The 17,823-nt window shown below is 40.4% G+C and overlaps 1 protein-coding gene across 2 annotated transcripts in view; it reads right to left on the reverse strand.

Annotated features, from left to right (window-relative positions):
• LOC140491588 (nuclear cap-binding protein subunit 1) overlaps positions 1–17,823 on the reverse strand; it is a 77,185-nt gene that overhangs the window by 30,084 nt on the left and 29,278 nt on the right. For both annotated transcript variants that reach the window (XM_072590009.1, XM_072590018.1), the window contains 3 exons: positions 14,324–14,539; positions 4,225–4,322; positions 1,666–1,729 (listed from right to left, as the gene is read on the reverse strand). In XM_072590009.1, coding sequence (XP_072446110.1) covers positions 1,666–1,729; positions 4,225–4,322; positions 14,324–14,539 — 378 coding nt within the window. The remainder of the gene's footprint in view (positions 1–1,665; positions 1,730–4,224; positions 4,323–14,323; positions 14,540–17,823) is intronic.

The following is a 17,823-nucleotide window of genomic DNA, read 5'->3' on the forward strand; positions in this document are numbered from 1 at the left end:
TTACTAACCCTTCTGACATAGGATACAATTGTTTATTTATTTGGCATTCAATATTTTGAATATCTCCATCAAATCAGCTCTTTAGCTTCTCTGTTCCCAAGGGGAATGTTCCCCCAGCCTGTCCACATAAATGAAGTCTTCCAGCTTTGGTATAATTTTAGGACATTTCTTTTATGCCTTCTAAGGACACAATACCATTCTTGGGGATGGAGCCCAGATTTAATAATAATCCTTCAGGTGAAGCATAACCAGTGTTTCACAAAGATTTAGCTAGCCTCCTCATTTTTGTACTCTAGTCCTTATTAATAAATCCAAGAATTATACATGTTTTTTCAATAGCCTTCTCTATTTGACCGGTCACCTTTGTCACAAAGCTGGTCCCTTTTTTTCTAAAAGCTATTCCTTTTCTCAAGGATACTGTGCCCTTGGTATTTTTCAGAGGGGTCGTAAACATCTCCCGGTTCTGATTAGACTGGTTAGGTACAGAGAATAAAAAGGTATTGATAGGCCTTTTTGTCTATATGTAAACAAATGAGACTTCAGGCCAAAGTGGCCATGTTTTAGAAGTGACCTGTATAATGAAAGGGTAGTGGCCAGCTAGCTAGCTGAGCAGTTCAGTCCAGAACTAGTTAGGAGTTCAACAGTGAGCTGTGTGGAAACAAACACACTCTGTCTCTCTCGCACTCTCTTTCCTTCTGACTTTAACCTTTAAGCATTTGTTACATTTTTTTTACTTTTTTAAGGCGGTTTGCTTATTGGGACTGTTGTGTATATTCGGAACAGCATAATTAAGTCTAGTTTGGATAGACTGAGTTCTGTAGGTGTTCTTTACTCTGTTCTTTGTGTTTCATTGTGCAATTTTGTGAATACATTTTTGTCTGTTTTAAAACCTGGTAGTCAACCTCGCTAACTTACTCCGGGTAATTTTTACTGTATACTTATCAAAACAAATTGCAAAGTTATGATCTGGGCTGCCTACTTAAGAATGTTTTGAGTGGTCTGGCCTAGTCCATACCACCTTGAAAGGTTTGTGTATACATTCCAGCGTAAGCTGCTCCTGGTTTCGGTCTTCTCATGCTTCCTATCAAAATACATCACTTCACATTTCTGAATTAAATGTCACCTGTCATATGAATGCATTTTTCACCTGTTTCCCCAAAGCCAATTACTACCGTCTTCTACATTTCCCATGTGCCATTTAAACCATTTTTGTCCTGTATAGTGAAGGCCAGATCATTAAGGTCAGCTCATCAAAAGGACATTATAATCTCAACGCCAACCACCTGGGAGTACCACTGAATATCAGTTCACCAATACTCTCTGCATTCTATCCCTTTACTAATGATGTACTTCCAGCTGCCACACTCCTTTTAAGGCCAAGGGAGATTCTTTCCACAAAGACAGGACATACATTCAGCTCATCTGAGGTTTTCTTCAGCACCAGAACACTAGAAAGATTTATTTTCAAAAATTTGCTTAAATCAAGAATTCAGTCTTTCGTTCAGGAAAGTAAAAGCTTAGTATAAAATAGGCAGTGTTTGCTTATGTAAACCACAGTTTCCATAGATTGGCTAATTTACTACAAGGCTAATTTACTACAATAGAAATTCAAATTTCCAGCAAGATAAAATGTGGGCTACCAACATACAGTAAGAAGGAACCCACCTCAACTATATGGTAATTCAGAGGAATCTTGTTCTTTCCAGGATAACTAAGCAGCTGGGCAGCACTGTTGGAAAGAATAAAAATCAGCAAGTATAATTTAGGCAAAACCATAGAGATACTAACCACAAACACCAGACTGCATTACACTGAGAATTGCGAATATGTAGTTGCACCCTGTCATTCAGGAAACAAAGATTTTACATTTGTGCACAAACTAAATTTAGCAGTTCAAATTAATCTTACTTCAATTAGTCCACAATTGCTACTCAAGGATCAGCCACTGAATTTGAATAATGAATTTTGTGATAAACAAGCAGTACTGACAGCAGGAATTGATTGGTGGTTCCTGCTTCTATTTAGTAGGAAAACCCACATATTGTTTTGGAATTTCTGCTTTCCTTCCACCTCTTTTCCATATTTAGCTGCTCCAATTATAAGATCAGATGTTAACTGATGATTGCAAGTGTCAGTATCATTTGCAAATCCTCAGACACTGAAGCAGTTTGTTCATAAGCCACAACATCTGAACATCATTCAGGCTTGGAAGGTGCTGATAAAATGGCAAGTGCTATTCATGCCACTCAAGGGTTAGGCAATGACCAATTACAAGATGAGAGAATCTAACCAACTCCCCTGGATATTCCATGGCAACAATATTACAGAATTCTCAATCATCAAATATTCTGGAGGTTACCAGTGACCTGAAACTAGGTAGTCTACTTATACTAGCTCACCTCCTGACTCCCGAAAACCTATCTACAAAATAGAAGTCATTCCACATCCCATTCATCAACTTAAACTCTCATTTTCTCTTATCACTGGAGCAAAGTGGTAGCAGTATGTAGCATCTACAAGATGCACTGCATCAATTCATCAATGAGAATTTGCATTCTTCCACTGACTCTGTCTCTCGCAGGAAAATGGAAACCCTTTTAAAGAATCACATTTTGTGCAAAGGCATTGCTGGGTTTTTAATGGGGTATTAACTTCACAGTAACTGCTCAGCGCCTCCTTGACCATGAAAGGTTTACTTGTGCATTTTTTAAAAAATGTGTTAGACATGTTGTAAACACACTGCTGCAACAGGTGGGATGAACCCAAACCTTCTGGCCCACAGGTAGGGACACTGCCACCACATACAAAGCCCTCAGAAGCTTATGCTTGTTTGTGGAATATCAGATCTTTCTATATTAATACATTTTGTTGAAAAAATATATACTTAATGAAAACTTTACTTCTGATTTAACTTTCACCTAAATCAACTGCAATACTTTATTTTCCTATGTGAGCATTCAGAGAAACTGTGAATGACAGTTTTCACTTTCTAGTTTATTGTGTGTGAATATTTAATTGTAATCAAAGATTTATCTGCTTACTGACATTAATGCTGCTGCATACCAAGGCAGCTGATTTCAACATTTATCAGGAAAGGAGAACTCATGCCACTGAGATCTCTAGATCTTTGTGGTCAGCTTTCTTCAGGGTCAGCAATGAGTATCATTGCTAACCACGGCATCAGAGCAAGTGTTAACTAAACTTATTTGTTTAATATCAGATTATTTGTAATGATATACCTGCAACCATAGATATGAACATTGATTAGGCCATTTCTGGAATACTGCATTTAATTCTGATCTCTCTGCTAAAGGAAAGATGTTGTTAAACTTGAAAGTGTGCAGAAAAGATTGACAAGTATGTTTCTGCGGTTGGAAGGTTTGAGCTATAGTGAGAGGTTGATTCAGCTGAGGCTATTTTTGCTGGAGCATTGGAGTCTCAGGGTGACCTTTGTAGAGGTTTATAAAATCATGAGTGGCATGGATTGGGTGAATAGCCAATGTCTTTTTCTCAGGGTAGGGGAGCCCAAACTAGAAGGCATAGGTTTAAAGTGAGAGGTGAAAGATATAAAAAGTACCTAAGGGGCAATGTTTTCATGCAGAGGGTGGTGCACGATGGAATGAGCTGCCAGAGGAAGTGGTAGAGGCTGGTACAATAATACATTTAAAAGGAACCTGGATGGGTACATGAATAGGAAGGGCTTAGAGGGATAAGGGCCAAATGCTGGCAAATAGGACTAAATTAATTTAAAATATCAGGTTGGCATAGGCAAGTTGGACCGAAGGGTCTGCTTCTGTGCTGTATGACTCTACGACCCTTCAACAACATCTGAACACCTAGAAGGACAAGGCCAACAAATGCAGGGGAACACTACCACTTGCTAGTTCCTCTCCAAGCCACACATCATCCTGACTTCAAACTCCTTCATTCTGGCTGTGTCAACATCCTGCAACTCTTAACAGCACCATTTACACTTACCCTAAATAGACTGTGATGGCCCTAGAAGCTGGCCCAACATTGTCTTCCAAACAACAATTACAGTAAGTAACAAATGCTGGCATGGCCTGTCAGTTTCATATTCCATGAAGAAGTTAAAAATATGACCTGCATTTCTAATTTTTTTCAGTACATTTGTTGTACATAAATTAACACTTACATAACTTCTTTAGCAACCCTCACAAGAAAATGTTACTGCAGTACTGAAGCAAATATTACTGAAATTACCATGTCTTTCTTTCCCTCCAATGAGATTTGATGATGCAATGCAGATTCTCCTCAATTACAAATCTCTCAACAGAGTGGCTACCAGGCATTACTGGGCCCTAAGGGAAAAGATAACAGTATAGGTTAAAAAACAACTCTCATGTTCAGTGCCCACGTAACCAGAAGAAATAAAGAGATCCAGCGATCAATAAATTATTGTTCGTGAAACTGAAACCAAGAGACAACTGAAATTGAAAAGAACTACAATCTCAAGACCTGAACAACGTTTACAAAAAGAAAATATTGTTCATCCTCAAAACAAATATCTTCCAATAAATGAAAACAAACCAATACTAAAGATGACCATCAAGCGTTAAAATCTTAAATAGCACGACCAGCACAAAGGGGAAAGAAAAGAGGAGGATTAGGAAGATAACAGAGCAGTCTGTATGTATGAAGCCAGAGAGAGAACACAACACCAGCAGTGTTGCAATTTATGCCTTGGGTGACAGTATATCTGGACACAGGCAATAAATTCAAGTACATTCACTAACATCGCATGTTCAAATAATTAATTTGCACAATCAGCAAATTGTAGTGGAAACGAGCAAGCAAACATGCAGCTGCATTAAATATCCCAGCCAATGATCCAAAACCTCAGGAAATCAGTTCTCTTGTGGCGCTGTGGTAGTGTCACCACCCATGGAGCAGGAGGCACGGGTTCAAGTCCCATCTGTTCCAGAGATGTATACCAATGTCATTGAACAGGTTGATTGGAAAAAATAGCCCAAAACCCTGAGGAGGGGCTCCAGTGATACAATGGTGGTATCCATATCTCTGGACCAAGGAGGCCTGGGTTCAAATCCTACCACTCCAAAGGTGTGTTATAACATCCCTGAACAGGTTTATTAGAAACTACCTACAATATGAGGATGGAACTGCAGCTGTGAGCCAAGGGTGGTGGGCCTCATGTGGCTCAGTGCTATGTCACCACCTCTGAACCAGGAGACCTGGGTTTGATTCCACCTGCCCAACACATGTTATAACATGTGTCTGCAGACTCTTTAGCTCTTAAAAAAAAATTCCTGAAGACCAATGACACCAAGATAGAAGAGGATGAAATAATAGTCTCCTTTGATGTAGCAGCCCTATTCACATCCATCAACATCAACCTGGCCAAGGAAACAATGACTACATTATTAGAAGAACCAAAGACACATACATCAAACACCACCAACTTCATCAGCAAGGACAACATTGTCAAGCTAGTGGACCTATGCCTTACCACCCACTTCACCTTCAACAACAAAACCTACAAACAAACCAACGGAACATCCATGGGATCTCCGATATCAGGGTTCTTAGCAGAGGCTGTAATGCAGAGATTTGAACAAACAGCTCTGCCAACCATCCAACTTAAACTTTGGGTCCACTACACGGATGATACCTTCATCATCACTAACAAAACAAATTAGAGGAAACCTTCAAGACCAATGGCATAAAATTCACAAAAAAAGGAGAAAAAATAACAACAAATTGCCATTCCTAGATGTCGCAGTAGAGCAAACAGCCAATGGGGAACTTCAAACTAGCGTCTACAGGAAAACAACACATACTGACCAAATACTGAACTACAGAAGGAATCATCCCAATTCCCACAAATGAAGCTGCATTAAAACATTATTTCAATGAGCCACCACACACTGAAGCACAGAGGAACTACGCAGAGCAGAGGAAAATCAATGTTTACAGTGTATTTAAAAAGAAGGGGTACCCAATGAATACAGTCCACTGATTTCTCAGCAACAAACTCCAACAAGGAGACACAACACGTCCAGAAACCTTAGCCATTTCCCCCTACATCAAAGACATTTCGGAAAAGACTGTCAGACTACTCAGACCTCTTGGCATTTTAGTAGCGCACAAACCCACCAACACAATAAAACAGCAGCTAATGAACTTGAAAGATCCTAGACAGACAACAAACAAAATTAACGTAATTTATAAAATACCTTGCAAGAACTGTAACAAACACTATATTGGACAAACAGGCAGAAAACTATCCACCAAGATACGAGAACATCAACTAACCACAAAACATGACCCACTCTCACTCGTATCCTTACATACAGATGAGGAAGGACACCACTTCGACTAGGACAACACATGCAAGCCAAACAGAGACATTCAGGAGAATTCCTAGAAGCATGGCATTCCAACCGGAACTCTATCAACAAACACATTGACTTGGATCCCATTTACCATCCCCTGAGAAAAAGAACAAGAAATGACATCACCACAGGAATTGACATCACCAACCCAAGGAAACCTAAACACATAAATAGAAAGCGGGCCATGCCACCAGGGCTTCACCTGGAGACTCACTAAAGATGTTACCTTGTACAGTGATGAAACATCTGAAAACAAATCTTCCAGCTCAGCGAGCAAACCTACATCCAGAACCTCAACCTGAGCTACAAATCTTGCTCTTAAAAACTCTTTTTCATTGCTGTCTTATTTAAATCTCCTTAGAATGTTTTTTGCGTCAAGCATATAGTGAAGGCTTCTGAAACATCATTTTTGGCGCAATCTACTTGGCTGAAAATTCTGATTATTAAGTGACTTGAGATACTTTACTATGAGGATTGCTACATGATTGCAAGTTTTGTTTAGATTTATGCTTAGTTATGTGTTTGAGTATATTAAACAAAAACCTTTAAACACAAAGGAGGCGTACAGCCTTCCAGGCTGACATTAGAGGTATAAGAGGTTAGGGGTTTCAAGAGCACTTCTCAGGGGTGGGATTGCCACAATCTTTGGAGTTGTCCATCCTGCATTTATGCTTACCTTCAGCCAGCAGTTACTAGCCACTGGTTGTCAGGATTACAGAGAAATTCATGATGCATAATTCTCCCTTCCTCTATATTCCAATTCATATGCAAGTCGTGTTCATCATCTATCAGTTTACCAGACTGATTCCTGGGATGGCAGCACTCATGTATGAAGAGTGACTGGTTCAGTCAGTATTATATTCACTGGAGTTTAAAAGAAGCGGCGGGGGGGGGGTTAAATGGAATCCTATAAACGTTGAACAGGACGATGCAGGGGCAACACAAGAAGGATGTTCCTGATGACCAAGAAGTCCACAGCCAGAGGTCACAGTCTCAGGATACAGGGTAAGTCTTCATGAATGGTAGAACAGGCTCAAAAGGCAGAATGACCCTTTCCTGCTGTCCTTTTCTGTTTCTATCATTAATTTGCTGCAAGTCAACTGGTAATCAGTAAATGGTGGAACAGCTGTGAATGCACAGGGAGATGTACCAAGGAATCTGCACAACAGTGAGATAATTCAGAAACGAATGGAAGAGAAATATCACCACTACAGTCTCAGGATACAGGGTAGGCCAATTTAGACCAACGTGAGGAAAAATTTCTTCATCCAAAGAATAAAAACCTACAGAATTCTTTTGCCACAGAAAACAGTTAAGGCTAAAACATTTAATGTTTTTAAGGAGTTAGATACAGCTCTTAGGGCTAAAGGAATCAAAAGGTATGGGGAGAAAGTAGTAATAGAATTTCCGTCAATGACAAAACATTACTATCCAAGCATGATGCTAATTGAAACTGCAAGATGGTCCAATGCAACTCAGGTATACAAGACACATGGCTGAATCAAAGAATATACAAGTAAATTATTCAATTAATTATACAGGGACCACAAAGACTGGAAGAGATTCTACAATGCTCTGAAATTTGTACGTAGGCCCCAGTTTACTGGTGAATTCGCCAAGCCTCAGTATCGACAGCTCAACACTGTTCACACAAAAAGACTAAATTCTTGCAAGATATGCAGAACCTTCAACCACACCTTTAATCATCCTTCATCCATCAATAGAGCATTCAATAGCCTGCCACAGGTTGCCATGAACTGCTGTCTTGATAATACCCCCATGTTGTTCAAACTCCTCTCTAGCAGCAAAACCTTTGGATATGATGCTTTTCCATTATGTCCACAAGGCTGGAGATCATGCCTGGTCTTGAAGCTCACTGAACTCTTTCATCTATGTGGAAACAAGGTACCATCTCAGGTGAATCACTGCCAAACTGGACAAGTGGAAAAGAACTTTGTAATTTTGTGACAATCATAAAGGAATCTCACTCCTTTCCATTGCTGGCTAAATCTTCAGTAGAATATTCCTAAGACATCTTGACGAGGATCTGCTGCCAGAGAATCAGAGTGGTTTCAGAAAAGGTCAAGTATACACACAAGTGGTGCTTGCAGATAGTCAGCTCCAGGAGAAATGCTAAGAACAAAAATGCAACTTGACACCATGTTTACTGACCGAACAAAGACCTTTGGAACAGACAGCCAAGATGGGCTATGGGAAGTAATGAAGAAATTTGCCTCCTTGAGAAATTCATCACGATTGTTCAACAGTCTAAGGACACATAATTGTACATGTCCTGGATGATGGTGAGTCTCCAAAGCCAATCACAATCATTGATGGTGTTAAGCAGGGCTACCTGCTAACTCCAACCTTATCAGGATACTTTTCTCTATTGTGCTCTTTGATGCCTTCCATGATCATGATACTAGGATCAAAGTCAGATATTGTATGGATTGGAAACTACTCACTCTGAGACAGTTCTAAGCAAAGACCAATGTTACTCTGGCCCTAGTTAAATTCCTGTTTGCTAATTGGCACTAATTGGCAGTTCAAAGCTGGATACGTAACGTAGTCTGGATTTGTTGTCCAATGCATTCAAAAATTTCAATGTTATGATCAGCAAGAAGATACTCAAATTAAAATCCCATTTCAAACCCAAGGTTTCATGCACCCAGAAACCATCACAATTAGTCATAGAGTCATAGAGATATACAGCATGGAAACAGATCCTTCGGCCCAACCTGTCCATGCCGACCAGATATCCCAACCCAATCTAGTCCCACCTGCCAGCACCTGGCCCACATCCCTCCAAACCTTTCCTATTCATATACCCATCCAAATGCCTCTTAAATGTTGCAATTGTACCAGCCTCCACCACATCCTCTGGCAGCTCATTCCATACACATACCATCCTCTGCGTGAAAAAGTTGTCCCTTAGGTCTCTTTTATATCTTTCCCCTCTCACCCTAAACCTATGCCCTCTAGTTCTGGACGCCCCGACCCCAGGGAAAAGACTTTGTCTATTTATCCTATCCATGTCACTCATAATTTTGTAAACCTCTATAAGGTCACCCCTCAGCCTCCGATGCTCCAGGGAAAACTGCCCCAGCCTGTTCAGCCTCTCCTTATAGCTCAAACCCTCCAATCCTGGCAATATTCTTGTAAATCTTTTCTGAACCCTTTCAAGTTTCACAACACCTTTCGATAAGAAGGAGACCAGAATTGCACGCAATATTCCAACAGTGGTCTAACCAATGTCCTGTACAGCTGCAACGTGACCTCCCAAACCCTGTACGCAATACTCTGACCAATAAAGGAAAGCATACTAAACGCCTTCTTCACTATCCTATCTACCTGTGACTCCACTTTCAAGGAGCTATGAACCTGCACTCCAAGATCTCTTTGTTCAGCAACACTCCCTAGGACCTTACCATTAAGTGTATAAGTCCTGCTAAGATTTGCTTTCCCAAAATGCAACACCTCGCATTTATCTGAATTAAATTCCATCTGCCACTTCTCAGCCCATTGCCCCATCTGGTCAAGATCCTGTTGTAATCTGAGGTAACCCTCTTCGCTGTCCACTACACCTTCAATTTTGGTATCATCTGCAAACTTACTAACTGTACCTCTTATGCTCACATCCAAATCATTTATGTAAACGACAGAAAGTAGAGGACCCAGCACCGATCCTTGTGGCACTCCACTGGTCACAGGCCTCTAGTCTGAAAAACAACCCTCCACCACTACCCTCTGTCTTCTACCTTTGAGCCAGTTCTGTATCCAAATTGCTAGTTCTCCCTGTATTCCATGAGATCTAACCTTGCTAATCAGTCTCCCCTGGGGAACCTTGTCGAACGCCTTACTGAAGTCCGTATAGATCACATCTACTGCTCTGCCTTCATCAATCCTGTTTGTTACTTCTTCAAAAAACTCAATCTCATGATTTCCCAAGCACAAAGCAATGTTGACTATCCCTAATCAGTCCTTGCCTTTCCAAATACATGTACATCCTGTCCCTCAGGATTTCCTCCAACAACTTGCCCACCACCGAGGTCAGGTTCACCGGTCTATAGTTGCCGGGCTTGTCTTTACCGCCCTTCTTAAACAGTGGCACCACGTTTGCCAACTTCCAGTCTTTCGGCAACTCACCTGTGACTATAGCACGTTCCTAAATGCTATCTATACCGATATAAGCAATAATTGCCAAATTTAATATAGCCGTTGGCAGTCATCAAACATCAGGGTAGGGTGAAAAGGGGTCAACCCTCCATGCCAAACACTGTAGATAAAGTAACAGGACTGCCCTGTACTTGCAAGACTTGAAATGCATACCACAGTCAGGCAAAGAAGTTCAACCATCCAAAGAAGAATGAGGAAGAGATTGTCAGGAGATGTACCAGGCATACTTAAAAATTAGGTACTAACCTGGTGAAGATACCACACAGGAATTCTACATGCCAAACAGCAGAGGCAGCATGCATTAGATAGAATTCAGCAATCCTACAACTGACAGATCAGATCAAAGGTTTACAGTTCTGCTACATCCAGTAACGAATGGTGGTGGATAATTAAACAACTAGCCAGAGGAGGTGGCTCCACAACTATCCCCATCTTTATTGAGATAACAGGTTGACATCAGTGTAAAAGAAAAGTTTGAAGTATTTATAACCATCTTCGTCCATAGATATTAAATGGAAGATCAGTCTTACACCAAGGTTCCCACCATCACAGATACTAGCCTTCAGCCAGTTTGATTGACCGGGTCACATAAAGTGAGACAGTTGAAGGCAATGGATACTGAAAAGATTACAGACCCTAATGCCATTCTAGCAAAAGTGTCGGATGAATGTCAGGGAATAACCAACGCACACAAGATCAAATATAACCATTATTTGTTGACATTCAGTGGCATTACTATCACAAAATTCCTCATTTGCAAACATTCTGGGGATCACCAATGACCAGAATCTGAAATTGACCAGCTATATGTATGGCTATAAGAACAGATCAGGTCCTGAGAATTCTTGACTCACCAAAGTCTGTCCACCATCTACAAGGCTCAAGTCTGGAGTGCATTTGGTTACTATCCATGTGCTTCAACAAGCAAAGCTGTAGAACACACAAGAAGCTTGACACCACCACTTTCTCAAGTGTAATTAGGAACAGACACAATGTTGTACTGACCAACAATGCCCACATTCCATGACAAAGTATATTTAAAATATCTTACACTCAAGCTGACTTCAGAAGCTTGTGAAGATGAATCGGCAAAGGCCAGGTACAGAGGTGCTCACTGCAGCTAGATTGCCAATCATCAATCATGTTGAGATAGTCACAACTGAGTTGAGCTAGTCAAATAGCCAGAATGTCTGACACCGAGCTTGACTCAGGTGTGCTCTCATGGTAATCAAAGGAAGGACATTCTGAAGGATTAACTTCAATCCCTAAAAGCCTGTCGCTGAGGGTCACTGCAGCTGGCGTAAGCAAATAAAAAAAACGAATGGCTTCCTTCAAAAGTAAGTGCATATCAGAGGCAGAAGGAAAATGAAAGGAGAGGAAATACTTAGCCAGTAACAACCTAAAACTCAATAATCTGCAGTATTCTGTCCTATTTGTAGCAGAATTTCCCAGGCATTGATTGGCATTATGTATCTATGTCATTATGTATTTTATAATACGGGCGGCACGGTGGCACAGTGGTTAGCACTGCTGCCTCACAGCACTAGAGACCTGGGTTCAATTCCCGCCTCAGGCGACTGACTGTGTGGAGTTTGCACGTTCTCCCCGTGTCTGCGTGGGTTTCCTCCGCGTGCTCCGGTTTCCTCCCACAGTCCAAAGATGTGCAGGTCAGGTGAATTGGCCATGCTAAATTGCCCGTAGTGTTAGGTAAGGGGTAAATGTAAGGGTATGGGTGGATTGCGCTTCGGTGGGGCGGTGTGGACTTGTTAGGCCGAAGGGCCTGTTTCCACACTGTAAGTAATCTAATCTAATCATAATACCCCACCACCAAACACTGTAGATGGTCAATATAGTCAACTTCATCTTGAAGGACAACAAAGAATTCTTCAACCTTAGACTCCATGTCTCCTTATTTAATTTGGGAATATAAACATATTAGATGTAGTTTAGAAAAGCTTTACTAGACAAATACTTGGAATGTGTGGGTTGCCCTACGAAAAAACGTATAACAGGCTAGGTTTGTACCTTAAGTTTGGAAGAGTAAGAGACACCTTGATTGAAACATAGAAGCTCCTAAGGAATCTTGACAGGGTGGATATGTAAAAGATATTTCCTCTTGTGGAAGGATCTAGAACTAGTAGTCACTGTTTAAAAACAAGGGGCTTCCCGTTTAAGACAGAGATATGAGATTACTTTTTTCTTTCAGAGGATTGTCTGGGTTTGGAATTCTCTTTCTGAAATGGCAGTGGAAACAGAGTGTTTGAATATTTTAAGGCAGAGGTAAACGGTTTCTTGATAAGCAAGAGGGTGAAATGATGTAAGGGAGAGGCGGGAATGTAGAGTAATCAGATCAGCCTTGATCTTATTGAATGGTGGAGCAGGCTTGAGGGATTGCATAGCCTATTCCTGCTTTAAATTTGTTTGTTCACCATACTGAAAAACTCCTTAAAAAATACACAAAAAGGATATTTTCTCTCCGCTGCTGAAAACCATAATCTTTACTGGATTACTGCAACCATCAGGTCTTAGTTTCAGAGCTGTTTTTCACAATACTCTGGAAAACAAATATCAGCAACCCATACTGCTCTGGGGCACTGCTGGAGAACCTGATATATTCTCCAACCAATGTTCACCTTTTATCAACTGGAATTAGTGACTAATAAATAAAGGTCACTTTTAAAACACCAAATTGATTGCAACACCTCTCAATCATCAGCTCATTTGAGGTCACGTAGCTTATTACAGAGGAAATTCCTGGTTTTTGTTGTTCAGCTCTAGACTACTCAGAGCGCATGACCGTTAAATCAGCAGGGGAGTTCTACTAAACAGTAACAAACCAAGAAAAGGATGGGATCAAACAATGAAACAAGTAATGGACCAAATTCTTCTGTCCTATTGATTGTAAGGCACGAGCACTCAGCGTAATGGCAGATTAATCTAAGAACAATTTCTGGTTTCTGCACAGGCACAGTTAATATTAAAGTTGCTATCAATAATATTAGATTAGATTACATTACAGTGTGGAAACAGGCCCTTTGGCCCAACAAGTCCACACCGACCCGCCGAAGTGCAACCCACCCATACCCCTACATTTACCCCTTACCTAACACTACGGGCAATTTAGCATGGCCAATTCACCTGACCTGCACATCTTTGGACTGTGGGAGGAAACCGGAGCACCCGGAGGAAACCCATGCAGACACGGGGAGAACGTGCAAACTCCACACAGTCAGTCGCCTGAGACGGGAACTGAACCCGCATCTTTGGCGCTGTGAGGCAGCAGTGCTAACCACTGTGCCACAGTGCCGCCCACTTTTTTTTCTTCAACTCAAATCTCAGACTGATATCTGACTTGATGGATTGTATGCTTAATTTCTGCAGTTTGGCTAGATTCCCAACAAGGGAATTTGGCCCAACAAGTCCACACCAACCTTCCTAAGTGTAACCCACCCAGACCCATTTCCCTACATTTACCCCTGACTAATGCACTTACCACTATGGGTAATTTAGATTCTTTGCCTTCACAGTCTGATTGATTCAGTTTTTATGGAAGGTGTCTGCAGAGATCACTGTAATAACATGAAATTAGGCTAAACACTCTTGTATTTATATATCTAATTACTTGCATTTATTCCATATTTAACATAGAAAGATAGACCAAGGCGTGTCACGGAGATGCAATCAAATCAAAAAGGTCCACATCACTGAACAACTGATCTTCAAGAGACTTAATCACTGGTGGCTATTCAGCAACACTTAACATTAAAACATACCTCAGGGGCATCTGTGTAGTCAAACATTCTGAAAATGACTCGTGGCACAGGATAGATGGAATCCTTTGTGTGAGGTGGTGGGGTGAAAGGTGGCAAGTTGTGTTGCAAGGCCTCACAGAGTACGCTATCAAACGCCAAATATGGCCTTAAGATGTGTTTCTCCTGCCAACGATCTTTTTTCATTTTCTGAATTTGTGCCCAAAGGCAATCCAAGTACTGTAAAGAAAACATTGTTCTTCAATACAGGAATAAGGTAAGGCTTTGATCAGTCATTCACTCATGTTACTCACAACTTTGAAACTTTTCTATTGCAATTATTTTTACAAGCAAAGAAAAGGTTAGCATCAGCGCTGAAAAAGTGACACTGCAATTACAGTGCAGGAAATTTAAGGCTGAAGTAGACAGTTAGCACTGGACAAAGAGACCAGGAGACTTAATTAAGATGATAAGAATTTTAAATTGGACTGTAGGGCACAGAATCAATGAAAGACACAGAAAACAGCCATAATAGGTGAGTGGGGCAATCTATGGACAGCATACATTTGCATCAGCAGAAGTTTACAGAAGCTGGACAATGGGAGATGGAACAGAGAACACTGAAATAATACACTATAAATATATCCTGGAAAGGGGTTCATCAAGTTTGCATATCAATGCAGCAATACAGTAAATTCATTAACTATTTCTCTGGAGATTCATACTTATCTTCTCCAAATACTAACTTCTTTCAGAATTAGATTTTGTAATACATTTAGTATTTTGTGATATATTTAAATACATACACAATAATATAACAATTATATTAATAAAAGTGCCATCTGATTTATGTCAAGTTGGCTTCAGATTCAAGTATTGGAATTGTTACTTATATTCTTAGGGTTATATTTTTAGTACTAATCTATAAATGAATGAAATGATTAGGAAAATACAAAGTAGTTTCAGAATCAGGAATCTCGGGATGCAGTCACAATCAAGGTAAATCAAAGCTGTTGAAACATTGCCAGACACATAAAGAGGCAATATGTAAAATTCTAGAATCCATCGTTAAGGATGAGATTTCTAAATTCTTGGAAGTGCAGGGTCAAATTAGAACAAGTCAGCATGGATTTAGTAAAGGGAGGTCATACCTGACAAACCTGTTAGAATTCTTTGAAGAGGTAACAATTAGGTTAAACCAGGGAAACCCAGTGGATGTTATCTACCTAAACTTCCAAAAGGCCTTTGATAAGGTGTCTCACGGGAGGCTGCTGAATAAGGTGAGGGATCATGGTGTTCAAGGTGAACCACTGGCATGGATAAAGGATTGGCTGTCTGATAGAAGGCAGAGAGTTGGGATAAAAGGTTCTTTTTTGGAATGACAGCTGGTGACAAGTGATGTCCCACAGGGTTCAGTGTTGGGGCCGCAGCTGTTCACTTTATATATAAATGATCTGGAAGAAGAGACTGGGGCATTCTGGCGAAGTTCGCCGATGATACACAGTTAGGCGGACAAGCAAGTAGTTCTGAGGAGATGGGGAGGCTACAGAAAGATTTAGACAGTTTAGGAGAATGGTCCAGGAAATGGCCGATGAAATTCAATGTGAGCAAATGCGAGGTCCTGCACTTTGGAAAGAAAAATACAGGCATGGACTATTTTATAAATGGTGAGAAAATTCATAAAGTCAAAGTACAAAGGGATCTGGGAGTGCTACAACAGGATTCTCTAAAGGTTGACTTGCAGGTTGAGTCCATGGGTTAGGAAAGCAAATGTGATGTTGTCATTTATCTCAAGAGGGTTAGAATATAAAAGCAGTGATGTGCTACTGAGACTTTATAAAGCTCTTGTTACGTCCCATTTAGAATACTGAGTCCAGTTTTAGGCCCCACACCTCAGGAAGGATATATTGGCACTGAAGCGCGTCCAGTGGAGATTCACGCAGATGATCCCTGGAATGGTGGGCCTAACATACATGGCATAGAAAGGATGGACACTGGGAAATTGTTTCTGTCAGGCGGGGATACTAGGACTCGTGGGTACAGCCTTAGGATTAGAGGGGGTCAATTTAGAACAGAATTTCTTCAGCCAGAGAGTGACGGGCCTGTCAAATTCACTGCCACAGAGCACAGTGGAGGCCGGGATGTTGAATGTCTTCAAGGCAGAGATTAATAAATTCTTATCTCACAAGGAATTAAGGGACGTGGGGAGAGTTCGGGTAAGTGGCGTAGAAATGCCCATCAGCCATGATTGAGTGGCAGAGTGGATTCGACGGGCCAAATGGCCTTACTTCCACTCCTATTTCTTATGTGAGAAAATAATCTATAAACAACAAGCAATAACTTGAGACTCAATTAAAGCATATGTCAGCAAATTCCACAAACAATATTGACGTATACAATATTTTCTATATTACTGTTGAGACATCAGCATTCCATCAGTGCTCCCATTTTCCTGAATATTCAAATTTACATTACCAAGATGATCGTAGCAATACTTCTGCATTTTACAGTTAAGTAAAAATCTCCCACTTTGGGAGAAAAGCGTAGATAAGAGAATGGGTTTATTCAACCCCTTCCCTCAGTTCTTCTAAGTCATCTGTAAATTTTGGGAAGGATAAGGAGGTTAATAATTTGTTCTTGAATTTTACCATCTGCAATTGGATATCACTGTATCTGGCTTCCAATTGGTTCCTCCCTGTTATTCTATCTGTAACTGAAGCCTCACCACAGCTTTGAATCTGTCAGCCTTCTGCTTTCTGGAGTAGCATGTTACTTGGCACCAGATGTAATGGTTCACATACAACAGCAGATTAGAAGATTTTTCAAGCAATTTCCAGATATGATTATATAAACAATAAAATACTTAATACTTCTCAACACTTTGGTTCTTCACCATGTTTCTAGCAACTGGTCCCTTCATTACTCTCAAGTTAAGGGTCTCAATTCCACTTTTTCAGTCCAGAATTTTGGGATAGAGTCTAATAGTATACAAATATGGAAAACAAATTGGAAGATACTTGCAACCATTTTGTTGTGAGCAGCTAAAATGGGTATGGGTGTGAAAATTTTTGTATCATTGAATAGTTTTTTTAAAAGTTCGAAAAGAACTGAAATCTCACTCCTCTGTCCTCCATTCTAGCCTTTAGCTGAAATCAAATGCACAGTCTGAATTGCAGACTTCCATGTATATTTTCAATATCAATTGCCAGAGGTAGGTTCTTGACCACATCTACGGCTACAACACTTTTCACCCCAAATAACATGCAACTGCTGTGCGGAAGTCACATTGGCTGCAGTTAACCTGAGAAGAAAGCCCCTCATCTAATAAGAAAAGGAGGTTTCAAATTATGTCAAGATTTCCCCAAATGGTGCAGCAAACTAGAACACAGTAACTTGTTAGACATCACTTAATAGAAAGACAATTCCACAAACGGCTACACATAGCATAATCACTCAACAAAAACATTTCCAAAATTCACATCCAGGTTTCAAGATCCCTTAAGATAAAAAGTGTCAGTTTTTAA

This window comes from Chiloscyllium punctatum, chromosome 2 (genome assembly GCF_047496795.1).
Source record: "Chiloscyllium punctatum isolate Juve2018m chromosome 2, sChiPun1.3, whole genome shotgun sequence".
Lineage (NCBI taxonomy): Eukaryota > Metazoa > Chordata > Chondrichthyes > Orectolobiformes > Hemiscylliidae > Chiloscyllium > Chiloscyllium punctatum.